Source organism: Capra hircus, chromosome 3 (genome assembly GCF_001704415.2).
Source record: "Capra hircus breed San Clemente chromosome 3, ASM170441v1, whole genome shotgun sequence".
Classification (NCBI taxonomy): Eukaryota; Metazoa; Chordata; class Mammalia; order Artiodactyla; family Bovidae; genus Capra; species Capra hircus.
This window is the reverse complement of record NC_030810.1, coordinates 119,830,028-119,858,020: the sequence shown is the minus strand read 5'-3', so window position 1 is coordinate 119,858,020 and position 27,993 is coordinate 119,830,028. Positions and strand designations below refer to the sequence as shown.

The window sequence follows — 27,993 nt, the reverse complement described above, 5'->3', positions numbered from 1 at the left end:
CAGTTCAGCCAGAGTTTATTGGGCACCTCCTATAGGCAAGGCACAGAACCAGGTGCTGCTGTGGGGAACAGAGAAGAGAAGGCTGGGTCTTTCCCTCAAGGGGCTCACAATCTAGTGGAAGAGAGACACAGGTACTAAAAATACAAGGGAGCATGAGATGAGCTCTATAACAGAGGCAAAACCAGTGGGAAGGCAGGGAACCCAGGCAGATCAAATGCTTGGTGCAGCAGGTGATGCTCTGGTCAGTCCATGGGAGATAAGCAGGATTCGCACAGGTGGAACTGAGCAGAGAAGGAAATTTCAGGCAGGAGAGAAGGTACAGAGGTGGGAAAGAACACTGAATGTTCACAAGATAGAGGCAGAATGTATGCCTTGACTGAAACAGAGGATGCCAAGGGGGTAACATGGAGATAAAGCTGGAGAAATGTTTTGAGGGCAGATGGCAGAGATCAACTTTGATCTGTAGGTGATGCTGAGTCATCCAAAGTTTCTGAGCCAAGGAGCAACATGATTTCATTTCCTCAATTCTCAAAGCTATAACATGTAATTAACTCGACTTCTGTTAACTTCACTCCATGGCCTCACACCCTCTCTTGGTCTCAAAGCAGAAGCTCTGTGGCTACACATACCTTTAGGACTGTACAAAGTTATGAAGCATTAGCCTTAGGCTAGGTAAATTTTGAGCTCACTTACCAGCTTTACACTATGTCCACAGAACAGGAGGGGCAGCCTTCTAGAATCATTTGAGAGTAAGGGTCAGGGCACAAGGAAGGTACTCAACGAACTTTTGTTGCCTAAGCATGGCATGGATAAGCTGCAGAAAAAGATGGGAGCACAAAGAGAAAATGGTAGAGAGATGCAGGTGACAAAATCAGTGTCATCTAAACCAAACCGTTTCCTAGGAGGCTTCTGCTACAACCCACTTCATTGGGTGGGGAGACTCTGCAGTCTGACTCACTGGGGTCAGTAGGTGATTCTTCTAAGAGCTCTACATCTAGCAGATTCTCTACTGACACCTTCACTAGGATCCTGCTTAACTATGCAGTGAGGAGGGAGAATGGTGCCCACCCCTACCTGGGCTACCCCAGCCTGTAAAGGAATGTGAAGCCACTGCTGTCCAGGTGGACATGGCGATGCTGGTCAGCGAAGGCTCCCCCAGAACCTCCACACTAACCGAAGTGGGTGTCTGGGTGGAGACAGGCGAAGTCACAGCTGGGTTACCCAGGAGAAATGCTCCCGGAGAGTTGGCATGCACCTCTGAGCCCGACCCAGCAGGGCCCCCGCCACTGTTGTTGATGGTCCACAGGCATGGGTATGGGCTGCAGAAACACAGAGAGAGAGAGAGAGAGAGAATGGTGATGATACTCCCAGACAGGATTGCCTTCTGATTAGCACATACACAGGGCTGAGAGGGACACAAGTTAGAAAGACAGTATCTAGTCATGGCTTTATTTCCAGCTCTGACACACACTGGTCCCATTTCTGCAGAGAAGCAGCAAGATGTAGTAGAATAAGCATACAATCAGGTGTCCTGAGACCTGCATTTTGATGCTGGCCCTTGCCTCTAGCAAGTTGTTCAGTTTTAACACAGCATTTTATTTCTCTAGGCTTCCCTTGCTACCTGAGTAAATGTGCAGGGGAGTTGAAAGGAGGCTATTTGGGTAATATAATCTGTGAGTAAGATCTCTCACTGGCCAAGAGAGGTGATGTGGCCTGATAACCAGGACAGAAATCTAGGTTTAAATCCTAGCATTACTGCTTATTAGCTCTGTGACTTTGTACAAATTATTTAATAGGTAAGCCTCAGCTTCCTTAGCTTCAAGATTTGGAGTGATAATTAAACATATCTTACTAAATATTTTTATGAGGATTGAATAAGGAAATGAGTACTTGAAATCCAAAACACAGCACTCAGTAAATGGTGATTGTTATAATTAATTCTTTCATTCCAGGTTTCTACCTGTCAGTTCTGGTCCCTGGTAGAAAGGCAGTGAACTGGACCACTTTCTTAGACTTTTCTATCCAACATCACTGGGTCACGAACTTGACTGTACACTGAAATCATTTAGCAAATTAAAAACACTACGGACACATAAGTTCTACCCCCAGAGATTCTGATCGAATTAGTCTGGCATGTAGTACCAGAATTTTTAAAGCTTTCCCGTTGACTGTGATGTGCAGCCAGTTTTGCACCCTAACATAGAACCTGGATTAAAATGACTGCAATCAACACAGGCAAAATAACTTCCAGTATTTTCATCATCACTTTTCAGAGTCCCTACTTTGCTTGATAATAGGCTCATTACCCAATGACAGTACTGAACACATTTTGCTTTTCTCTAGAAAAATATTTAGAGTCAGCAATGGGTTAAACATGCCACCGATGAAACCAGAGGTAGAAATGCCACCCTGCACTCTGCCATATTTCAGATTCACAGACCTCCTTGGACCATATGAAACCTGCAAAAACCTAGATAGGCCATGGGGGTTGTTGGGTTTTTTAGCCAGCTCAGCTTGCTGGGATTCTGTCCCCAATTCCCCAGTTTTCAAAAGAAATTCTTCTACAATAACAGTCAGAGACCCTTTCTGATGCTTCCTGGACTGATTCAAAAACCATGGGCTCTGAGTTACTTTATTTACTGTCTTAGCTTCAGGCAGTTTTTAGTGCCTCTGAGATTTAGTTTCTCCACCAGGAAAATAGGAATTTTAAAAGCAGCCTCATGGATGTCTTTGAATCCTATAAATGGCTTACATAAAGGATCTAGTACAGAACTTGGCACATAATTATTTATCTAATAGCTTCAAGGACACCCTTTCCCTCACTTCCAACACAGCACAAATAAATGCATTTCCCTGAGGTCTTCTAGTCAAGCACTGTCTGACAGAAATATAATGTGAGCCACAAATATGAGGCTAAATTTTCGAGACACCACACTTGAGAAAAGAATAAAAAGAACAAATGAACGTAATAATATTTTGTGTAACTGAAAATATTTAAAATATCATTTTTACATGCATCAGTATAAAAAATTATTAAGAATTTATTCTTTATTATCTACTGTCTTTAACATTCTGTGTGTTACAGCCCATCTCAGTCTGGACCAGTTGCATTACAAGAGTCCAGGAGCCAAAAGCAGTTGGGAGCTGTTGCCTTAACAGCACAGCACTAGATTGCTCAAGGGCCATAGCAACATCAACATCAAAATCAAGATCACAGTTTACAGCAAGACATGGAAGCTTGTTAAAAATGCAGAATCTTGGGCCCTAACCCAGACCTGTTAATCAGATTGTGCAGTTGAACAACATCCCAGGTGATTCTAATGCACATTAAAGAGTGAGGAGCATTGATGTGAATCAAAGTCCTATGACCCTCAAACTTGTTCAGACCTGCAAGTCATAAGTCATCTAACATCTCCCCCCAAAAAAGACAGGACATCTTTTAATCTTGAATTGCTTTTGGGACCTTCTCAAAACTCTGCCTAATTAAGTTGAACTTAACAGGACATGTATATATTGATACAATGTTATTGCTTACAGTACATATTATGCTCTTTTTAATTTTGGTGTTCACCATAACTCTACAGAGTGGCTCATATTATTGCCATGTTACAGATAAGAAAGTTTAAGCTTAGTGAGGCTAAGAAAATTTCCTAAAGTCACAGAGTCAATAAGTGAAACTGGGACTAAAGGCCACATTTGTCAGATTCCAGGCCCCTTTCCTTTCTACTCATCACACTGATTTCCAACACTCAGAACTGAATGCTGGTCTCTGGTATAAGAGTTATGCTATGGGTCCTACCAGATCCTCTCAGCCCTATTGCCTGGTTTGAGGCCCAGGGGCCCAAAATCTGTCCACCTGTTAGAATGAGTAGCTTGTGAGGATATAGACAATCAAGGGTCTTAAGGTTTCAGTGCATATTTGCACTTTTCCCTTTTAATTCCCTGATGTTCAGTATTTATTTGCTACCACCATTGTTCACAGTATTTCTTCCTGACTTGAGATAAACAATCTCAGGCCACAATATCTTTTCCCTCTTAAAAAAATACCAAAGTTACAAATGAAAAGAGTACATGACTGAGTAGAGCTTTCTCACCATACTTTTTCCAGGGGCGAAGAGTTGACCTTGTTATTTTCACTTCTTAGTGGCTTAGAAGTCAGGACAAGAGCTTAGACCAAGGCACCCCAGGAAAAAAATATGAATTTGAGGCCCCATGCTAAAAAGTAAACCTCCAAGAATAATGAGCAAGCTGCTTGTGTTGGTCTTACCTAGGCCCTGGATTGACTGGTCCGCTGGTGTGGGGTACAGACAGGATGCTGGCGTGGGGTGTGGAGGATAAGGAAGTCCAATTGTCAGCTCCAGAGAAAACTTGCAGATTATTGCTGGAGTTTTCTATCAAATTCACTTTGGGGAAATAACAACAGTTCAATTTATGAAGCATGGAAACTATAAAGATGGTGACCAATGACATTATCCTAGGTCAAAATACAACCATAGCTTGTGCCACACGTGCCAACCGTGTGTTGATACTTTCTGAAGGAAACAGGAGGGAGGAACTTGGGTTATTGAAGTTTATTGAATGTCAACCATATGTCAACCACATACTGAAAGTGAAAGTTTCTCAGTCATGTCCAACTCTTTGCGATCCAATGAACTATACAGTCCATGGAATTCTCCAGGCCAGAATATCAGAGTGGGTAGTGTTTCCCTTCTCCAGAGGATCTTCCCAACCCAGGTCTCCTGCATTGCAGGCAGATTCTTTACCAGCTGGGTCGTGTACTGTTCATCTTTTAATCTTTATAACAACTTCTCACCTCCATTTTATAGATGAGGCTCAGACAGGTGGGATGATTTTCCCTTTTTGACACAGATCTAACTCAGGTCACCATGCTTACATCCCCTTTAAAATGGGCCATGTCATCATCCCCTCAAAACAAGCCTAAGGCCACCAGTGCTCCAGATGAAATTTCTGAGGATCAGGACCTATTTTTCTCAGCAACGCCAGGAAGATTTAAACATTTCAGGAATAGTGTCTTCTATGTATTTGAATCTTCATTTGCACAAATAGTGCATAAATAGTAGAGAGGAAAAAGGGAAGGAAGGAGGGGAAAGATAGGAAGAGGAGTTCATGTACATCCCTGGCCAAGCCACTCCTTTTCATGGTGTGGCCCTCAGCCTCAACTCCTGCATTCACCACATTGCCTCCCTCCTTCTCCTCTCTTTTCCCAAACCATTCCCAGACAACCTAGGTTCTCTCCTCCTTCTTTACCTTTGCTCATAGCACTCTCTCACATGGAATGCCCTTCACTTCTGCCTGTGTCCCATGTCATCCATCTTTCACCCCTGCCCACTCCAACCATTATCCTTTTCTCCAAACCTCCAAATCTCAACTTAAGCATTAAGCCTAGCTGCCCTTTTCTTTCATTCCCATAGCACCATGGCTTGTGTGCTTTATAGAATGTTTCTCTAACTTTAATGTGCATAAGAATCACCTGGGGATTTTGTTAAACTGCAAACTCTTTCAGAAGGAGAACCTGAGAGTCTACATTTCTAACAAGTTCCCGGGGAATGCTACAGGTCTGAGGACCACATTAGAGCTCTCACTATACTGTATTAAGATTAATTATATGTGTTTGCATAACCCTGAGATCCTCCAGGGAATAAATTAAACCTTAATCACCTTCCTTACCCCCCTGCCTAGAAGAGTGCCTGGTGCATAGGAAATACTCAGATGTGTTTTGTGTGCTGACCCCAGGAAAGAATCAAGAAGTAAATGAGAACCCTGCTCAGTTTCTGATATCATTAAGCTCCATTTTCTCCCTTCCTGGAAGCAGCTTGCTTCAAGGTTTCTAGGAGTAGCCAGTGATGGAGCACAGGGACAGGTAGCTGATGACCAGCAAAGTCATCTGCAGGTACAAAGCTCAGGATGTCCCTGGTATCCTAACACACTCCTCTGTCTCCCATACCATGAACTTTACTTGTTTCCTTTAGTGTTAGTGTCCCCATATGAGAATAGAATCTCTGTGAGATGATTGGCGCTGTAATCTATTTTGTTCATGGACAAAACCTGGCACAAAGTCAACCCTTGATAAATATTTGCCGAATCAGACCAAAGCCTGGATGTAGAGTGAGCTAGCTTCCCAAAACTTCCTAATGGCTCTTCGAACTGGGCCCAGTATTTTCTGGACTGAGCCATGTATTACAACTGTAGAAAAGAGTCATGTGAGGGGAATGAGCTGAGGGTCTCAGAACTCCACGACTTAACTTGGCTTTTAGAGATGCAGCCTGAAACTGCTTAGTACACCAGTGCCCTGGGAGGAGGACTTTCACACCCATTAGAAATTGGGAGACTGGTTGTCTCTCAGCTTTTGTAATTATTTGAAATAATTCTAAAACACTAATAATGCTATAACGACATAGTTAACTATTAGTATATAAACATCAAAATTTTAATATATAATAATATTACATAGATTAGATAAGATGGATTCTATCTTCAGATATTCACTTCTACTAGTTGTTTATCTACTTCTTACCACCATCCACACCCCCCAAGGGTATTGTTAGCAGAATCACACACCTGAGGGAGAATGATTTCTATGCATGTACGCAGAAGGGTAGGGAGCCTGCCGGTGGTGTCCTCGGATGCCAGGATAGTGCTCACAGCCATGGTGGGTGTGGGGAGCAGACAGAGGCAAAGGAGCAGTATACTGGTAACTGGTGTTTCCTGCAGTGCACACTCCATCCGGATTGGAAAAGATCCAGCCTCCCACTGGAAGAGATAAGAGGAAGACACAGAGGAAGACTCTGTGAACTTCCACACCAAAAATCAGGTTACCAGCCACTTTGCATAGTTATATTTCTGTGTGAATGACAATGTCTACCTGTGTGGAGTTAGATACTACCACCTCTGCTGCTACTCCCCTTCCACGTTAGCAGCAAAGTTGGCTTCTTTGGAGATGGATGACAGGTCCTATCAAGTTTGGAAAATCTCTTAAGAAATGCTGGAATCACAGCTATATAAAATATTATTTGAATGTATAAGTTAACAGAAAATACAAAAGTTAAGTTGCTTCTGACTTAATTGGATTAAAAGTCAGTCCAAGAAGGAGGTGTCAGATGATATGTTAATCATTAATTAATAGCTACTAGGGAATGTTTAATTTGGTTACCCAGAAAGAATAGAGCCCTCCCTGTTTCTGCCAAGTGAGAAAATATCTTTAGTTCTCGCTCCAAGCAAGAGGAGACATGATGCCTCCCATCACCACTCAACAAAAAGGATTCTGAAGGGAAAAAGAGAGGGAGATGGCTAGCACAAATTGATAAGAATCTTGCAAAACATTTTGGAAAACTGCGAAATATTTCACAGAAATGTGTTTGTGAAAGACCATCTCAATTGATGCAGAAAAAGCATATGACAAAATTTAATACCCTATCATAATAAAAGCATTCAATAAAGAATATAGGAAAATTGCCTCAACATAATAAAGGCCATATAGGACAAGCCCACAGTTAACACCATGCTGCTGCTGCTAAGTCACTTCAGTCATGTCTGACTCTGTGTGACCCCATAGATGGCAGCCCACCAGGCTGCCCCATCCCTGGGATTCTCCAGGCAAGAATACTGGAGTGGGTTGCCATTTCACCACCATACTCAATGGTAAAAAAACTGAAAGCTTTTCCTCCAAGATCATGAGCAGGACAAGAATATCCACTCTTACCATTTCCATTCAGCATTGTACTAGAAGCCCTGCTGCTGCTAAGTCGCTTCAGTCGTGTCCAACTCTTTGCTACCCCATAGACAGCAGCCCATCAGGCTCCCTGTCCCTGGGACTCTCCAGGCAAGAATACTGGAGTGGGTTGCCATTTCCTTCTCCAATGCACGAGAGTGAAAAGCCAAAGTGAAGTCGTTCAGTTGTGTCTGACTCTTAACAACCCCATGAACTGCAGCCCACCAGGCTCCTCCATCCATGGGATTCTCCAGGCAAGAGTACTGGAGTGGGCTGCCATTGCCTTCTCCACTAGAAGCCCTAGTCAGAGCAATTAGGAATAAAGAAAAAGAAAGAAAGAAAAGGCATCCAAATTGGAAATGACAAAATAAAATTATCTCTGTTCATAGATGACACAATCTTATATGTAGAAAACTCTAAATATTCCACAAAAAACTTTTATAATAAACAAATTCAGCAGTTGCAGGATACAAAATCAACACACAAAAATCAGTTGCATTTCTATACACTAACAATGAACAATCCAAAAAGTAACTAAGGAAACAATCCAATTTAGAATAGCACCACAGTTAATAAAGCACCTTGGAACAAAATATACCTACATGGCAAAGACTCATACACTGAAAACTATAAAATATAGATGAAAGAAATTAAAGAAGATATAAACGAATGGAGAGACATCCTACATTCATGGATTGAAGGCTTAATATTATTAAAATGTTCATACTACCCAAAGAAATCTCTATCAAAATCCATAAGACACTTTTGTCAGAAACACAAAGCAATACTAAAATTCCGTGAAGTCACTCAGTCGTGTCTGACTCTTTGCAACCCCTCCATCCATGGGATTCTCCAGGCAAGAATACTGGAGTGGGTTGCCATTTCCTTCTCCAATAAAATATAGATGAAAGAAATTGAAGAAGACATAAATAAATGGAAAGACATCCTATGTTCATGGATTGAAAGGCTTAGTATTATTAAAATGTTCATACTACCCAAAGAAATCTCTATCAAAATCCATAAGACACTTTTGTCAGAAACGTAAAGCAATACTAAAATTCATATAGATTCTCAAAGAACTCCAAATAGAACAATCCTGAGAAATAAAAATAAAGCTGGAGGCCTCTTAGTTCCTGATTTCAAAACACATTACAAAGCTCCAATACAGTAAATAGTATGTGTTCAGCTGCCCATTTGTGTCTGACTCTTTGCAACCCCATGGACTGTAGCCTGCCAGGCTCCTCTGTCCATGGAATTTTCCAGGCAAGAATACTGGAGTGGGTTGCCATTTCCTATTTCAGGGGATCTTCCTGACCAGGGATCAAACTCAATCTCCTGTGTCTGCACTGACAGGCAGATAGTTTACCACTGAACCACCTGGGAAGCCCCTTAATTAGTATGGTGCTGGCATAAAGACATATAGACCAATGGCAAAAAATAGATAGATAAATTCCACTTATACGGTCAAATAATCTTCAACAATGGTGCCATGACTACACGATGGGGAAAGGATAGTCTCTTCAGTGAACAGTATTAGAAATAAACTCATATTACACCATACAAAAATTTTAACTTTAAATAAATAAATGTAAGACCTATAAAACTCCTATAAGAAATACAGGGGAAAACTTCATGAAATTGGATTTGGCAGTGATTTCTTAGATATGACACCAAAAGCACAGACAACAAAAGCAAAAATAGACAAACTGCTTCAAACTTTAAAACTTCTGCGCAGCAAAAGAAGCAATCAACGGAGTGAAAGGGAAATCTATAGGATGGAAGAGAATATCGATAAACTATAGAACTATAAAAGGAATTAACATCTAGAATATGTAAAGATCTCTTATAACTCAACAATAAAACAACAAAAATCCTAATTAAAACAAGCAAAGGACAGACAGACACTTCTTCAAAGATATTAAAAAAGACAATATGTATATGAAAAGATGTTCAACATCACTATTCATTAGCAAAACACAAATCAAAACAAGATATCACCTCATACTATTGAAGTGAAGTGAAGTCTCTCAGTTGTGTCCGACTCTTTGCGACCCCGTGAACTGTAGCCCACCAGGCTCCTCCATCCTTGGGGTTCTTCAGGCAAGAATACTGGAGTGGGTTGCCATTTCCTTCTCCAGAGGAACTTCTCAACCCAGGGATCGAACCCAGGTCTCCCACATTGCAGGCAGATGCTTTAACCTCTGAGCCACCAGGATGGCCATTATCCAAAAAAGATTAGGAAATAGTAAGTGTTGGTGAGAATGTGGAGAAATTGGAACCCTTGTGAACTGTCCATGGGGATGTAAAACCGTGCGACTGGCATGGGAACACTATGGAGTTTCCCTAAAAAATTAAAAATAGAAGTGCTGCATGATCCATCAATTTCGTTTCTGGCTATATATCCAGGAGAATTAAAGACATTTGCACATTTATGTTCATTGCAGCATTATTCACAGTTGCCAAGAGGTATAAGTAACCTAAATGACCATCAACAGATTATGGGATAGGCAAATTTGGTATATACATGCAAGTGAATATTATTTCATCCTTAAAAAGACGGAGATCCTGTCGTATGGTACTATACAGATGAGCCTTGAGGAACATTAGGATAAGCAGAAGCAGCCAGTCATAAAATATATATACCTAGCATGATTCCTCATACTAGGTATCTAAAGGCTATGGATACAGAGGTATAGAGTAGAATGGTGGTGGCCAAGGGCTTTGTGGGGAGGGAGATGTGAAGAGATGAAGTTTGGTGAGTATATGTAGTTTTAACATGCAGGAATCGGGGTAGAGGGGGCAATCAGGTGGTTCTGGGAATCTTTTGAACCAAAATGTGCATGTGATTGACAATATTGTACTATACATACAATTCTTGTGAAGGTGCATTTTATATTATGGTTTTAAGCCACAATAAAAAATGTAATAAGTATTATGAGGAAAAGGCTTTACTTCAGGTGAATTCATGGGAAAGGACAGAGAGGCCCTAGAAAAAGAAGCACATCCTTTGGCCAACCATCTCTCAACTGAGGGGCCCACAGATAAAGATTCAGACAGGACCAGAAATGTTCTTAAGAATATTGACTAGGGATTGTCACCAACACTTTTGTGATATGGAAATAGAACTTTTATTAAAACCATTTGCTTAATACTTTTTAAGTATAAGTAAACAAATTGTACAGAATTCATATTACAAAATGTAGGTCAGTCATTCTCAATAAATCATTTTGTTATCTTCATTTTCTCTTTATTGTATAGACATGTGGCACAAGGGATCACTATCTGAATGACAGAATCAAGATTCAGGTGCTCAGTAAGCAAAGCCAGGCAGAACCAGACTTTTATTCATGAAGTTTGCCACATATAAGGATGTTTACTGAGAAGGTTGCAACACATGAACTTGAAACGGTGTGGTTCCACATGTGATCCTATCCTATGCAAAATAGCTTTTCATTCCAGGTCAGTTAAAAAGTGCTTTTCCTGGATAAATTGTTAGAAATGTGCCATCTCCCACAACTGAATCAGGAAGAAATAGAAAATATGAACAAATTGATTACCAACAATGAAATTTAATCAATAATCAAAAAACTCCCAACAAACAAAAGTTGAATTCTACCAAATGTTTTAAGAAGTAAACATCTATCCTTCTCAAACTATGCCAAAAACTGAAGAGGAAGGAATGCTCCTGAATGCATTCTATGAGGCCAGCATCACCATCATACCAAAACCAGACAACAGCACCACAAAAAGAAAGTTACAAAGCAAAACAAAAAATAACATTGCAGCACTACTTACAATAGCCAAGGAAATGAAGCAAACCACCAAGAGATAAATGAATAAAGAAGGTATATATATATATATATATACACACACACACACACACACACATACAATGGAATATTATTCAGCCATAAAAAATAATCATGCCATTTTCAAAATCATGGATGGACTTAGAGGGTATTATACTAAGTGAAATAAGTCAGGTAGAAAAATATAAATACCATATGATTTCACTTATACATGGAATCTAAAAAACAAGCCGCATGAACAAACATAACAAAACAGAACAGACTCATAGATATAGAGAACAAACAAGTAGTTACCAGATGGTGGGGAGGAAATAAACAGGTGAGGGAGATTAAGAGGTACAAAATTCCAGTCACAAATGAGTCATGAGGATGAAATGTGCAGTATGGGGAATATAGTCAATAATATTGTAATAACTTTGTATGGTGACAGATGGTAACTAGACAAAGGAAAAAAAAAGACTTCTGAGAAAAGGTTTTTTTAAAGTTATTTTCTGAGAGTTGTTTCTCTTTATGTGGCTGTACTGCCACTTCTGTAATGAAAAATGCAGCGAACTTTAGGGGAAGGAGGGAGTAAAGAATTTCATAGCTGGAAAACTGCAGAAGGGATCTTAGCAAACCATTATACTCTAAATTAAAGGGTATCTCAGACACTGATGCTACTGCCCTTGGATTACTGCTGCAGCTTTAGAGGACTTGCTCCACTGTGGAGCCTCCTCTCTGCTCTGAGACATGGAGAGGGTGGCACCCTATCAGGTGCATCCAGTCCACCTGCAGAATTCCAGGTATATGACTCCACTAATACTATAGCTTTCCAGTCAACAAATACAGAAGTTCCTTCATGTGCAAAGCTGTGGCCTTTCTGAGGCGTGGCAATGGTGATAAACTCAAAAACCAGAAAGTACTAAGAAAAAGGAAACCCCGAAGCAGGAGTGGAGTATCAGGGTAAAGCCTAAAACCAGAATGCACTTTGATGAGCTCTTTAGCTTCCCTGACACAAAAATGGGAGTCAAAGAAATCCACAATTTCCATTTTTCTCTCCTGCCTTGGATTTGTGTACACTCCCCCAGGAGCAGTGGTTCTCTCTGGGAATTCGTGAAAGGGCGTATACTTGTCTTGAGTGGAAGAAATAACTGTTGGGTCTTGATAGAATATTGGAAACAAGCCTGAAGCAGTCATGACAGGTAAAAAGTCTGAGCATGGTGGAGATGCTCCTAGTGTAGCCCCAGGCCCCTCCTATCCAGGGTTCACCCAACTCACAGTGAGAATAGGTCACATGCTGGCTTTCAGACATAGCTTCTGGAATATCCTTGAGGTGGTTCCTGAAAGAGCAATGAAAGTGCACCATAGCTGTCCAGCTTACCATTCACATCCAGCATCAAGTACACCCAAGATTGTCTTTGGAGAGCAATAAATTTCTTGAAATAAGAAAATAAAACACTTTTTTCCCCTCAAACTACTATCTTTCCCCCATTCTCCTCCTACTTTATGTTCTTGTGCAATTGCTCTTTGAATTGCAACTTTATAGTCAATCCAATTTACCTTATTTACACCTATCACTATGCAGCTTGATCTTACTGATTTGTGGTTAGTGTTTCTGCTTGCCAAAATTCAAGCAATGATTACAGCAGCTAAGATTTGCATAGAACTTCAGGGCACAGTCACATCTGTGACAGGCTAGGTCCACCAATTATCCTATGATAGAATATTACTACATGCTTTCGCAGATTTAGAAAGTGGGTCCCAGAAAAGCAAACTGACTTATGCAAGTCAGGAAATGGTAAAGCCAGGACTCAAAAGCCAGGATCTCTCTCTCTCAAAGTCTTAAATATTTTTATTATATGACTTTTCTTATCTGAAAAAAGGCATTTCTTCTACATCATCAAAATTAAGTCAAATATTGACAGGACAGACCCCTGTGACATTATTATAAATACCTGTCCATTAGTATAGAGCCCTTATGATGAAAAGGAAAGATTCGAAAGTTATCGGAATTAGTGTAAAGATTTGAAACAGAAACAACAAAATCCCAACACTTCAAAGGAAATCATTCACAACCCCCAGAAGTCTCTGACTTCTGAAAGACATGAGCCTCTCACATTTATGAATTACTCACCTTTCCTGGGTGAAATCTAGCTTTAAAAAATTTTTTGAAATCGTACTACTCAGACAACTGTGGTACAGGAAGATTGAATTATTTAAAATTTAAATCCCTTAGTTTTTTTTTAATGTGATCATGTTAGTTTTAAGAATCTATCATAAGACAGGGCAGATGAAACACGGCCAGCTCCAGGTCCTCCTGCTGTTTAGCTGCTGAGCCGTGTCCAACTCCTTGTGACCCCATAGACTGTAGCCCACGAGGCTGCTCTGCCCATGGGATTTCCCAGGCAAGAATACTGGCGTCGGTTGTCATTTCCTTCTTCAGGGAATCTTCCTGACTCAGGGATCAAATCACAGTTCCTGCATTGGCAAGCGAATTATTTAACCCTGAGCCACCTGGGAAGCCCCAGTTTCTCCTGGACCCCTATTATAAATGGCAAGTAATTATAAATTTGTTTTATCTTGCTGATTTTGTTGGACACTGAATTAAATATTAAAAACATGTTTCTATCAAAGGTAATGCAAATGGTTCCTTCCAAGATTATTATAAACTTCATATTTGCAAAGATCATAAGATTTCCCTGAAATTTCTCTACTCACCTTTCCTTAGCATCCAAGAAGGCTTTGGCAAAAGGGTTGTACTTGATTTTGAGAGCTGTTATCTTGTATTTACAAAGACAAGAAGTGTTAGTGAAAGTAGAATATGCATGGGGAACAGAACACTTTATCTTCACCTGTGAATTTCTGTAAAATCAGAATAATTCTCCTCTCTCTTTTTTTCTCCCTCTCCACGTTTCTTTGCTTCCTTCTGCACAAAATCACTATTGCACTGTCCAACAAGAAGCATTGTATTGTCACATATGGTGAAAATGGCAAATGCAGCATAAAGTGAGCAAAGAAATAAAGCAACAAAATTGCACAAACCTGATGTGCTAAATCTAGCATTTATTCTATTATTCATTCATTTTTTTCAACAGTAATTGAACACCCACCATCTGTCAGTTACTTTTCTAGTCACTGGGACACAAAGGAGAGTATACTGATGAACACCTGTCTCTAGACTCTCAAGTACAGACTAGAATCAACTCCCTGACCTCTTAAATAATCACTTACCCTTTGGGCCATGTTTACACACACGCACACACACACACAAACTATCAATTCCACCTACTTTCACCCTTTATCTCCCCTAGGCTTAGCCTACTTCATATTCCTTCAGAGCCATCTGACCAAACATATATTTATCATTTTCATCTCTTCTCACCGGGATGCAAGTGCCTTGAGTACAGTGCAGCATTACCAGCCTGTAGGAAAACATCCAGCCTGTAGTAATACCCAACAAATATTTGCTGGATAAAAGAAGATTTTTGGCTCCCTCATCCACCCCTGTACCCACTCTCAGGGTGCATTTACATTGGCAGAGATACGTTGTCAGGAGACAGAGGCTCCGAGGTTAGAGTTTCCCAGGTTTGATTCCCTTGCGGCATGTCCAAGACCAGAATTACAGCATCAGGCTAGTAGCCTGTTGAAAACATAGCCTTAGCCTTGTTGCTAGTTCAGAGGGAACCCTCCTGCATGTGTCCAGGAAAATCTGAGCACTTAGCCAGAGGGCAACGAGATGACAGTTTCCACCTGCCATGGACTGAGAGAGCAGGCAGCACGTCAGTGGATAAGGGACATTATCCAGAGAACAGAGTAGGCCAGGATGTGGCCCCCAACTCCTCCTCACTTTCCAAAGTTGCAAAAGCCCACTCTCCCTTCATAAACCCAGAGGCCATCCTACAGAGCGTAAAAGGGGATGAAAGGCAATCTGAGAAACAAAATGTGTCAGCCTATAAAAACTGAACAGTATTTGAGGGCCTGTTTAAATTTTCAGATATTTGGTTAATTTTTCTTTCCACTGACCTGCTAAAGGGTTCAGCTGAGAGACCAGATTAGCTATAGAAAAGAAATTACATTTCCCTGCACATCATCTGTAGGCACTAAGGCAGTAGTTTCCAAACCTGGATGATCATCAGAATCCTTTAAGAAGACTATTAAAACTGGATTCTGGGTATTCTCCCTGGAGATTCTGACTCAGTTAGCTGGATGGGAGCCTAAAAATCTTATAAAGCTTCCAAATAAAGAAATGCAAATTAAAGCAACAGTAAGATACCATTTTTCCTACCCTATTGAATTATCAAAGCTGAAAATGTAGGTAATCACCAGTGTTGAAACTGGTGTGGGAATTATAAATGGATACGTTCTTTGGAGGAAGGCAATGGGGCTTTGTCTATCATAGTTCTAAACATACACTCTCCTTGACAGAACAATTCCATCCTTGACAGAACAATTCCATTTCTGAGTGCTTAATATTCTTTGCAGTATTATTTATCATAGAAAATAAAACAACTGGAAATGACCTAAACGTCATTTAGGTGGGAAACTGATTGCCTGAAATATAGTGTATCCTCTGCAATAATTTCAGAAAAGGAGATAAATCCTAATCCAATTTACATAGAAAGATATTCATAACGTACTCTTAAATACAGGGGGTGGGGAGAAATTGCATACTATTATGAACATGAGCCAATTTGTGTGAGGAAATCTATACCCTGTGCATATTTATAAATGAACAGAATATGCGTGGGAAAAAAGCACAGTCTAAGCTATTATTTGTAGTGTACCTGGGGTGTAGGATTCACAAAATAGGGAAAGAGTAAATTTTTGCCTCTAACTTTTCATTTCGTTGTATATACTTCCATACTATTTGTTTATCATGTGAAGTTTTTTTAATAAACATGTATCATTACCATTTAAAAAATTTTTAAGGGTGGAGGAGGGATGAACTGGGAGTTTAGGCTTAAATGCAAACTATTAAATATATAGAATGGAAAAGCAGCAAGATACTTCTGTATAGGATGGGGAACTATATTCAATATTCTGAGATAAACCATAAAAAAAGAACATTAAAAGAGAATATGTATATATCTATGTATAACTGAATCACTTTGCTGTACAGCAGAAAATAAAAACATTGTAAAGCAACTATACTTCAATTTTTAATAATCTTTTAAAGTTTAAGCAAAAAGAATCCAACTGATCAGGTATCCTGGTGACCAGCAGTCCTGGAAACTCCTATAGTATGTGGATGAACCAAAAATATTTTGCTCCCACAGAGTTTACAGAGGCCAGATGCTGGCTCCTTAGCTGTAACCATTAGTGTGGCCCAAGTTAGGCAGGAAAAGATCTACATATGGCCCCAAAAGAGCTAACAAGTGGGACAGATAGTATAACACAAACCCAGAGGGTGCACGGTTGGATCAATTCCCACAGACTTGCTCTAGAGCAGGAGAGACGCCGAGCTTTGTCAGGTCCAGGGCCTGGAAACAAAGACTCCTGCATTTCTGCTGGTTGTATTACAATACACCACTGTGCCTTATTGGCACCAAGAGAAGAAACACTGATGGAGCTTTGGCAAGCAGGGAGAAGGAGGTGGAAAGTGATTACCACACTGTTTAACTTTGTCTCTACCAAGTCTATCTGAGTGTATCTGAATGTTAGAAAACCTACCTTTCATCCAAGTTTGGTCCTAGCAATAAAAGCACCACCCCCTAGTCCCACTACACTCCCCCAGGTGACATTTACACATACATACACACACACACTCACCTCCTCGTTCTGATAGGCAGTCACAGCTATGAACTGGGTTTCAGGGAAGGAGCAGTTCATCACCATTCGATGGGCATCTCCAACACGCACTATGTGAACCTGGGGTTCATATTTATGCAGAGAATTCAACATTATCTGTTTAGGTGGAAGAAGAGAGAGAACACACAAAGCCTGGGGCATCACAGGTTACAGATGACTCAGCATCTCTGATTAGTCCTAAGGTTAACACCCACCTCATTTAGGGCCACACATATTGATCCCCAGTCATCTGAGCTGCCACTGTCTCTCTGAGAAATTATTGAAGGGAGATTTTTTTAGAAACTCTTAAGGAGAATAACTTCGGAGCTGCTTGTGAGGGTGACTAGGCACATACACACATAAGAGGGTGAAGGGTGGGCTGCCAGAGAAGAGCTGGTCTAAACAGTGTTCGGTTTTCTGCCAAAATCCTGGCTTCCTTTTTTTTTTCCTCCTATTTTCAGCACAACGATATGAATTTTGCTCTGTTAAAACATACTGTTTTTCTTCCTATGAGAAAGTGCCAGTCTATGTTTGATGCAGGATACAGGATGCTTGGGGCTGGTGCATGGGGATGATCCAGAGAGATGATATGGGGTGGGAGGTGGGAGGGGGGTTCATGTTTGGGAACTCATGTACACCCGTGGTGGATTCATGCTGATAAATATGGCAAAACCAATACAGTATTATAAAGTAAAATAAAGTAAAAATAAAAATTTTTTTTAAAAAGAAAGTGTGTTAGTGTTAGAAGCTCAGTCATGCCTGAATCTTTGCAACCAATCTAGCCCACCAAGCTCCTCTGTCCATGGAATTCTCCAGGCAATAATACTGGACAGGGTTGCCATTCCCTTCTCCAGGGGATCTTCCTGATCCAGGGATCAAACCTGGGTCTTCTGAATCGCAGGCAGATTCTTTACCATCTGAGCCACCATGGAAGCCCCCTAGTAAGAATTCCTAATTGTCTCAAAATCCTGACAAAGGGCTGAATTACCTAAAAAGTAATGATAGCTGACATCTGCTGGTTATATAACATCCACTCTTTGTGATTCAAATCAAAGGTTTATTGAAAGTCTCCTGTCGTGAAAACTGGGAGAGAATAATAGTTTACTTTTCAATTTCCTGATTCAGTAAAGAACTGGAAACTTCTGAATATTGCAGAGACTTAGGAAAATGACTTACCATTCTTAAAACAAGAACCCCTACATCCCAGCTGGATAAGCACAGAGATCAGAGAAGGGGTGAAACGTCTAAGGGCTTATGAGACTGACCAAAGTGCAATCTGAGGGAATAAGACCTCTTTCCCCATTTGGGTCTAATCCCTCCAAACAGTCTACATTTTATAAAGCAAATAGCAACCTTGCACAGCACACTAGTATGTACAATCCTACCAGAGAAAACAAAAGAGCAAAAAGCCTCAAAATCTTGTTTACTCTAATTGGAGACCTTAAATAAAACCCTCTTCATTTAAGGTTTGTTTGGATTCTTTTTCTGAAAACCCAAAGCTGATTCATTCTATTGATAATTATCATAATGCCCAAGTAGAGGGAGCAATTATTTCATTTAGGAGCAGCTTTTTATTAAGATGCCACTTACACCAAAAAAAAAAAAAGGCGGGGGGGGGGAGGGAATAATAAAACCCTGGTACCCACAAACATCTCCCTCCTCCCAGGCTTGGTAAAAAGCACCGCACACAAGGCAAAACTCTGAAAGGCCCCTGATGATTAAGTAAACTACTGCACTCTCTCACTCTCTCTTAACATCAGGAAGTCCATTAAAAACTGAAAGCACCAATTAAGAGCTGTTTATTCCTGTTCACATTTGGACTCTGGGGAATAATTGGCTTCTGTGAGAGAAGAGGTCGGTGAGGACCCCCTAATTGCCTAAATGCACCCTTGATATTTCTTGATGGGTGTTGTGGGGCAGCCGGGTGGCCAGGCTACCGAGCATACCTGCCCACCTCCGTTGAGCTTATTGGTCAGCTTCACTTTGCTGAAGGAGATGGGTGCCTTCATCCAATGGGCACCGAAGTTGGGGGAGTCTGGGTGGATGTAGACACAGCTGTGGCTGGAGACCTCTGGCTTGCCTGCAGGCACCCATTCTCCATTGACATACTTCCAGCGATGACTGTCCGTTGGGACAAAGTCCAGAAGGAGTGAGTACATGGCATTGGGGTCCAGCCCTGTGATGCTAATCTTTAGGACTGGGAACATCCGTCTAAAAGAAAAGGCAGAAATTGAGCCACAAGAAGGATATTAGAATGTTAGGAACATCTCTCTAGTTGTCCAGCCCTCTCTCTGCTCAGAGGAGACTGTCCTTGGAGGGCTCTGGTGGTGCAGAGAATGTACAGGGGGAAGCCAAATTAAAGAGGGGCCAGGCCAGCAACCTCGAAGTCAGCCAAGCCTCTTTTTACCAATGTATTTTATATTGAGGTTTTTTAAATATAAATTTATTTATTTTACTTGGAGGTAAGATGACCCAGAGGGATGGTACAGGGAGGGAGGCGGGAGGGGGGTTCAGGATGGGGAACACGTGTATATTGAGGTTTTACTTTTAAACGTTGTGCTCTGTTTTAAAATCTGAAAATCATTGATCTAGCCATTTGACTAGAATGAAATTCCTCCTGAAATTTGAGGTATTATAGACAGGCAGGTACCAGGTCTTCACAGAGCTTCCTTCAAAGGTTTTCTCTCAGCATACGTCAGATTTTCACACTATTGCCACAGAGCAGACCTTCTCTGTATCACAAAACAGTTCTAAGTAATAGTAACAGTATTAATACGGAAAACACGGTTTGTGGTAAAGGCAGTGAAGGGGACCCTTGACTCTACATATTTAGACCAGTTCCTTCCCTGCAGGAGTTGTCAGAGGCTTTAATTCACCTGTGTGCACTTTGAGAAGGGAAGAGGGATTCCGCATTCTGCACTTGTGTACCAGTGCAACGATCTTCTCACTGAGCATCTTATGGGAATTTGTGTTCAAGAAATACACTTTGAGGACTTCCCTGGTGGTCCAGTGGTTAAGAATCTGCCTGCCAATGGGATTCCTTGGGTTCCATCCCTGGTCTTGGAAGATTCCACATGCTATAGGCCCATGAGCCACAGCTACTGAAGCCTGCATGCTATAGAGCCCTCAAACCGCAACTAGAGAGTAGCCCCAACTCAGCACAACTAGAGAAAACCTGCACGCAGCAACAAAGACCCAGTGCAGCCAAAAATAAATAAATAATTTTTAAAGGAAGATGTATACTTTAAGACATGATGATCTGAATTTATTGGTCCTTCTCCCACCCTCTGGGGGATTCCCAGGTGGCTCGGTGATAAAGAATCTGCCTGCCAATGCAGGAGACGTGGGTTTGATCCCTGGGTTGGGAAGATCCCCTGGAGAAGAAAATGGCAACCCACTCCAATATTCTTGCCTGGGAAATCCCACGGCCAGAGGAGCCTAGCTGGCTACAGTCCACAGGTCCCTGAAAGAGCCGGACATGTGGTAGAGCCTAAACAGCTGCAGCAGCAGCTCCTATGCTCCAAGAAAATACCAGCAAGCTTACTCTCACAAATATTTGGAGAAGCCATCTCACCTGGCTTCTGATTCTCTTTAGCTTATTTTTCCTTCACCAAGCTCTCTACATTGCTCCAATCTCCTCAAAAGACCTAGTTTCCATACAGACACCCCTACCACCTCCCGATTGCCCCAGAAGCTATCTTATTTGTCAATTCATCTTTGAAAATCTGAGTCTCCAAGTTGAGAAGCTAACGAACTAGGGTCCAAACACTTGCTACTCAGAGTCGGTTCATGACTCAGCAGCAGCAGTAATCAGAAATGCAGCAGCTCAGATCAAACTCCAGACATACATAATCAAAATCTGTGCTTTTCAAAATCTCCAGTTAAGTCACCAGAACTTTATGGCTTAAAATGTACTGGTCTAGGGTATCTTTAGCTTTTAAGATAGCAACTAAGGAGACATCCAAGGGAGTAAGGGGAGTCACTTGGAGGATTTGTGCTTCCATTAAGGTTGGGAAGAGAATAAAAAAGGGAAAACTGAGTATGTCCATTGCTAAAAGAAGGAGTCCAAGGACGCCAGGTATGGAAATATTAAAAGCATAATGGGTATAGATGAGGGACTGGAGGGTCACCAAGGGAATCCTCCTGTGCCCAGTAGTGCCTAGTTTTGAAAGGAGGTACAATAAGAACTGTCACATATGGAAAGCGAAGAAACTGACCAACAGATAACAAGGGCTGGATCTAGAGATGGACTCAAGCCATCCAGGCTCCTCAGTCTTCTGAGCTTAAATTACATGGGCTCCCTGAACACTCTGGACAGACAGGATATTTTTCCCCTTGGCTCATCACTTCATCAATACTTCCTTCCAACTCCTTTGCTGGGTCCTCTTCCAACTTAGTCCTCCAGCTGTGTATGAATAACAGGGATCTGTTCTCAGTAGCCCCTCTTTTCTAAATGCCCTGTCTTAGAGACCACTTCAAAACTCATGGCAAAATACAAAGAACCTGGGGGAGTTTACACCAACCAAGGTTTATACCACAGTATGGCTCCTAGCAAGCATTTAATAGATAGCAAATAGATAGTACCTTTGAGTACCAGAGGCTGGATAAGATAATGAAAATGAAGCTTGGTGAGTTTAAGTAAACAAACTTAAGTCCATGTATTCAGGAAGAGTGAGAGTTGACACCTAACAAACTGAATTATAACCTACATTTGAAATCATTCCTCATACTCACTAGATGGCTATAATAAGAATAAAAAGTGAATAACAACAAGCATAGGTGAGGATGTGGAGAAATTGGAACACTCATACGTTGCTGGTGGAATATACAATGGACCAGCCACTCTGGAAAAAATGTGAGTCTTGCAATTCCTCTAACAAGTTAAAATACAGAGTTACCATATGACCCTGCAATTCCACACCTGGGTGTTATGTACATGAGTAAGCCAACTTTTTCACTCTCCTCTTTCACTTTCATCAAGAGGCTTTTTAGCTCCTCTTCACTTTCTGCCACAAGGGTAGTATCATCTGCATATCTGAGGTTATTGATATTTCTCCCGACAATCTTGATTCCAGCTTGTGCTTCTCCCAGCCCAGCGTTTCTCATGATGTACTCTGCATAGAAGTTAAATAAGCAGGGTGACAATATACAGCCTTGACGTGCTCCTTTTCCTATTTGGAACCAGTCTGTTGTTCCATGTCCAGTTCTAACTGTTGCTTCCTGACGTGCATATAGTTTTCTCAAGAGGCAGGTCAGGTGGTCTGGTATTTCCATCTCTTTCAGAATTTTCAAGTCAGTGATGCCATCCAGCCATCTCATCCTCTGTTGTCCCCTTCTCCTCCTGCCCCCAATCCTTCCCAGCATCAGAGTCTTTTCCAATGAGTCAGCTCTTCACATGAGGTGGCCAAAGTACTGGAGTTTCACCTTTAGCATCATTCCTTCCAAAGAACACCCAGGACTGATCTCCTTCAGAATGGACTGGTTGGATCGCCTTGCAGTCCAAGGGACTCTCAAGAGTCTTCTCCAACACCACAGTTCAAAAGCATCAATTCTTCAGCACTCAGCTTTCTTCGCAGTCCAACTCTCCCATGCATACATGACCACTGGAAAAACCATAGCCTTGACTAGACGGACCTTTGTTGGCAAAGTAATGTCTTTGCTTTTGAATATGCTATCTCGATTGGTCATAACTTTTCTTCCAAGGAGTAAGCATCTTTTAATTTCATGGCTGCAGTCACCATCTGAAGTGATTTTGGAGCCCCCAAAAATAAAGTCTGACACTGTTTCCGCTGTTTCCCCATCTATTTCCCATGAAGTGATGGGACCAGATGCTATGATCTTCGTCTTCTGAATGTTGAGGGAGACGACAGAGGATGAGATGGCTGGATGGCATCACTGACTTGATGGACACGAGTCTGAGTGAAGTCTGGGAGTTGGTGATGGACAGGGAAGCCTGGCATGCTGCGATTCTTGGGGTCGCAAAGAGTCAGACACGACAGAGCAACTGAACTGAACTGAACTGAATGAAAACATACACCACATAAAAACTTATATACAGACATTCATAGTGGCATTATTCATTACAGTTGAAAATTGGAAACAACCACATGTCCATTGATGGGTGAATAAATAAAATGAAGTATATTTATACAGTGAATTGTTATTTGTCAATAAAAATGCTACAACACAGTTGAACCATGAAGACATTATGGTATAGTTTAAACAAGTTTTTTTGGATTGTATAGTATGTAAATTATCACAATAAAGCTGTTAACAAAAAAAGTAAATAAAGAAAAAGTAAAAAAGTAAAGAAGCATCCTGGTTCTTAGAAGAACACATGTAAAACATGGTAGGACCATTTGTTGCTTTAATCTCTAATACTTCATTTGCTGAGAATTTTGTCATTATTTTTCTTTTCTATCACTACAGAAATGAACTGATACGCTATGTATTTTTATCTTCTTTATACCAATGATGTCATAAATGTCACCAATGTAAATAAATGTCAACTTGCCCAAAGTCTTATAACTAGCACTTGAAGCCACCCTGACTCCAAGCCAAGTTCAGCACCTCCTGCTCGCCTCTGCCTCTTTCTCCAGCCTCACAAGGACTGGGATGTGATATCTCTTTACTTGTGGGCAACACTCATGACCAGGCTGTTTTCAGGGATGAGCTGCACTTCTTTGATCTTTTCTCCCTTTTCTTCCATCTCTGTGGCTAACCGCAGAGATGGCCAAGAATCTTTGAGAAGCTGAGAAATATGTAAACCAATCCCTATAGCAGAGAGAGAGAAGCAAATGCAGTAGGGAATATAAGCACTGCCCAAAACCGTGCTTGAGGAACCATGCACACTCAAGATTGGCCATGAACTCTGTAGTGTTTAGCTATGAGGCTAGTTTCTCAGTTTTTATTTATCTTACAGGGGATCTTGAGAGCCAGCACTGCTGAAAGAGGCTGTGAGGACTGAGATCTATAGGAAGAGAGAGGGCAAACAAGGCAGATTTCCTAGGTGGGGAAACAGCAGAGATGGTTAAAGGCAAAATTCAGGAAGTAAACTCTCTCTTTCCCCCCACAAAATTTTAATAATCATAAAGCATTCATCAGGGTTTTGGAGTGTGTGTTTATGCAGACACATTGGGCATGGATGTTTAGACTTATGTGAAGATGAGAGAAGGAGCAAGTAACCAAAGTAGCCTGGTTAGAGGCAGATCACACAAAAACATATGATCCTCATAAACCGCAATTGTAAACTTCAGAGAAAAACCTCCATAGACTACAGGGACATGGACAATTCTTTCCTGATGTGCAACATTGGTTTTCTCTCCTCTTGCACCACTATACCTTCAGGGCCCTTGTTGCCTCCCACTATGAGCATTAGCTCACCGAACCAACATCTCTAAATCACTGGGAAGTTCAACTTAGTGATCCTAACATTTTATGATAATAAATGGATACACCAATTACATCAGAAATTCTTCCAGTTTATTAAAATCTTCTCAAGGCAAATTTAATCTGAATGAAATCAAATTATTCAACTGCATGGAAATACACATGAAATATAGCTTTCCCCCCAAGGCAAATATGTTACTGTAGAGAAAACAAAAGTTACAAGAGATTTCACTTATTTGCCACTGAAATCTGAAATAAATCTTTTTGTGCAACCTAAAATACAAGTTCCTAGCTTAAAGGATGGAAATGAAAGGAAGTATTTACAAGCTGATGCACTAGAGATGATTCAAATGAGCTCTAAGGAGGTATTATAATTGTTATTATTATGTCTGGAAGGCTATTGAATACTAATAACTAAGCATTGTCAATAAAAAAGGAGGGGAAGAAAAGAGAGGAGAGAGAAAAGAAGCAGTCAAACAGCACGAGGAAGGGACAGGAGAGGAAGGAATGAAGAACCATCATAATCCCAGTTTCTGAGGATAATTCACTGTTTTTCAGGGAAAATCTCTATATGCATATAAATAGATGCTCATTTGAAAATGAGCCTTTTCATTCATCATCCCATCTATGCTATTTTAAAATTTGCTATTACAGAGGACAATTATGCTCTAGAGTACAGGAGATATCTGATTAACCCCATCAAAGATTTAGAAAAGTCAGAAAGTTAACTGACTACAGGGGCAGGAGGGTAACATGAATGAAAAGGGCCAAGACTGGGTATTAACTACCAGGAATGTTCTTCTTTCCAGAGAAGGGCCACAGTTCCATCTGCCTTAGGCTCAGGAGTTGGTATGAAAGATAAGGATGGGGCATCTGGAGGAGACATTGTGGGTCTACTGACAGAAGAAAATGGATCCAAAGGAGTGACACAGGAGAAAAAGAGAGGGAAAAGAGAGATGAAGAGGAGAATAAAGAAGACAGCAAAACAAGAAAGATGTGCCTATATCAAGAGCAGAAAAGTGTTGTTAACAGTTTTTTTCTGAGAAACTAAACAGACTGAGAGTAATTCCAGATCACACTCATTCATTGCCAACTGCATTCATTTCTTAGAGATTTCTCTTCCCTTCTTTATCCGAAATACAAAGGGAACTATCTCTTGGCAAAATCTTGACCAGGAGGGGTTCAGAGATCCTAAGAAAAGATTTAATTCACCAAGGAGGTAACATGTCAGCAGGACCTCCACAGAAAATAAGAATAATCACATTGATCATAATTAGACTTTTTCTACAGAGAATAATTTTCACATAGTTAATGACTTTAAATATGTGCAGACTTCTCAACGTTAAATATGGAGAAAATTATATAGGTGCAGAAAGGCAAGAGAATGCTCTTCTAAAATTGTAAAAGAATATACCAATATGACATATTATTACGTTGAATCTTATAATGGTTTTCAAATTTTTTATTTATTCCTCATTCAAATATATGGGCTCTATTTTTACTTGATGATTATACTTATTTTAATATCATATATGACCACTTTGACAGCCAAATAAATAGTATGAGGCTAAGTATTAGTGTAACTAAAAGAATAATAAACAGAAAGGTTTACCTGTCATCAGACATCATAAAACTTTTAAAATTGTATCATCACTCATCTTTAAAAGGAAAGAAAGTATATCTAGTTTTAGGAATTGGGGATATTTCTTTGAAATGACAAACATGTTTTCTATTTCTTTTTACAGAATATAATGCGTCAATACAGATCAAGAGTAAGAAGAGGTGAAATTACAATTAAAATTATTAAAAATAACAAATTCTATATATGAAATAAATATGGGACCCATTTAGAGAGAGAAAATATAAGCATCAAGCAAGATTGATATTCTTGCTACTATTAGTAATCACAATTTATTGAAAGGCTATTATCTCTAGAACAGTTTTTATTTACGAAGCACTGTAATGTCACACAACAACACTCAAGTTCATAATTTTCCCAGATAGAATGGTTCATTCTCTATGCCATGCATTTTATTCAGAAATGGAAAAGTGAGAAGTCAGAAATGAAAGTGCTTTTCACAAGGACAAAAGCCTGCCAGAATTTCAGCTAGCTGGTACTGTTCTCTCATTGGAAAGCAGAATTTCTCTCAAAAGTCACAACCTTTGAGATTGTGCTGAAACTAACCATATTGAAAATACCTTTCAATGTACTTTTTTGACCATGTGAACAGAAAGATCAGTATCACATTAATATTGAGAGCTGTTTGGCTAAGCTTGGGAACAATACTTTCTTTCTAAATATTTTTATCTCCTTTACTAAACAGAAACCCCTAATATTACCTTAGATAGTCACTTGGCAGAAATAGATTTAATATAATCCAAGAAATGCCAACAGAGACTCCATTTCCGTTAATCCCTAATTTGTTGCAATGAAAAAAACAGAAGGCATCTTCTCTTTTCTCAGTCAGTATATTATGGGTTCATTTACTATTACTCCAATGGCTTTCATACTGTCACAAACACACACAGTTTCAAATGAACACTCACCACAAACACACAGGAAGAAGCAAGTGTAGTAAGAGGAAATGAGATTAAATTTGCCTTTTAGCCTCTGAATCTTCAGCTTGTCAGAAATGTCTTGCAAGTTTGCTATACTTCAGACAAGATCACCCAGCTTCCAGAGAAAGTTGCCTTTTATTTTTATCTTATCTGAATGGAATTGGGGTTCAAAGAATAGTAATCTGCTACCATCTGAGCCACCAGGGAAGCCCCCAGGATGTACAGTCAGTCAAAAATTAACATTATTTTCTGACATTTGAGTTCATTTTCCAAACCCACAGGACATGCCCCCCTTTACAGTAATTTCAAAGTATTTCTTCATTTAAAATGCAGGCAAAACAGGTGGCTTCATGCTCCACTTCTCTGACTATCTCAGAGAAATTAATTAGGTTGGCTGGGGGAAAGCCGTAGGAGACTGTCCTCGGGAGTGTTTAATCAGACCCCGCTACCTCTGAGTGAAGAGCTGCAGCCTTTTCTATGTTCAAGGGGCCTTGCCTCCCTTGCCAAGCCCCGCCAGCCCAAGTAGAGCCACAGATAATCTCACCTGCCGTTCTTGGTCACGATCATTTCGTTAGTGACTTCCTTGAACCTCTGCCAGAGAGGGGCATCCTCCAGAATGATCTGAAGTTGCTTCTCTGTAGGGTCGCCTTTTTCCCTCCCTGCCTGAAGCTCACTTTCCACCACATTGAGCAGACGAGAAACAGTTCCATCACAGGTCTTCTGAGTGTCCAACTCACTCAT

General features: G+C 40.6%; 1 protein-coding gene across 1 annotated transcript; it reads right to left on the bottom strand.

The window, feature by feature from the left end:
* On the bottom strand, positions 1–27,993 carry TBX19 (T-box 19). Its single transcript, XM_005677071.3, has 9 exons — positions 27,797–27,993; positions 19,251–19,515; positions 17,287–17,421; positions 14,236–14,297; positions 12,796–12,857; positions 6,580–6,771; positions 4,268–4,403; positions 1,175–1,319; positions 1–814 (listed from the first exon to the last, which is right to left on the bottom strand). Exons 1-9 carry the CDS (start codon positions 27,991–27,993, stop codon positions 740–742), a joined length of 1,269 nt encoding a protein of 422 aa, XP_005677128.1. The 3' UTR covers positions 1–739.

Coding starts and splice junctions, on each gene's coding strand:
- TBX19 (XM_005677071.3), bottom strand. CDS start 27,993: ATGAGTGAGTTGGACACTCAGAAGACCTGTGATGGAACTGTTTCTCGT. Junction 17,422..19,250: donor AGCTCAACGGAGGTGGGCAG/GTATGCTCGGTA, acceptor CCACCTAAACAG/ATAATGTTGAATTCTCTGCA. Junction 6,772..12,795: donor GCATGTGACCTATTCTCACT/GTGAGTTGGGTG, acceptor TATCTCTTCCAG/TGGGAGGCTGGATCTTTTCC.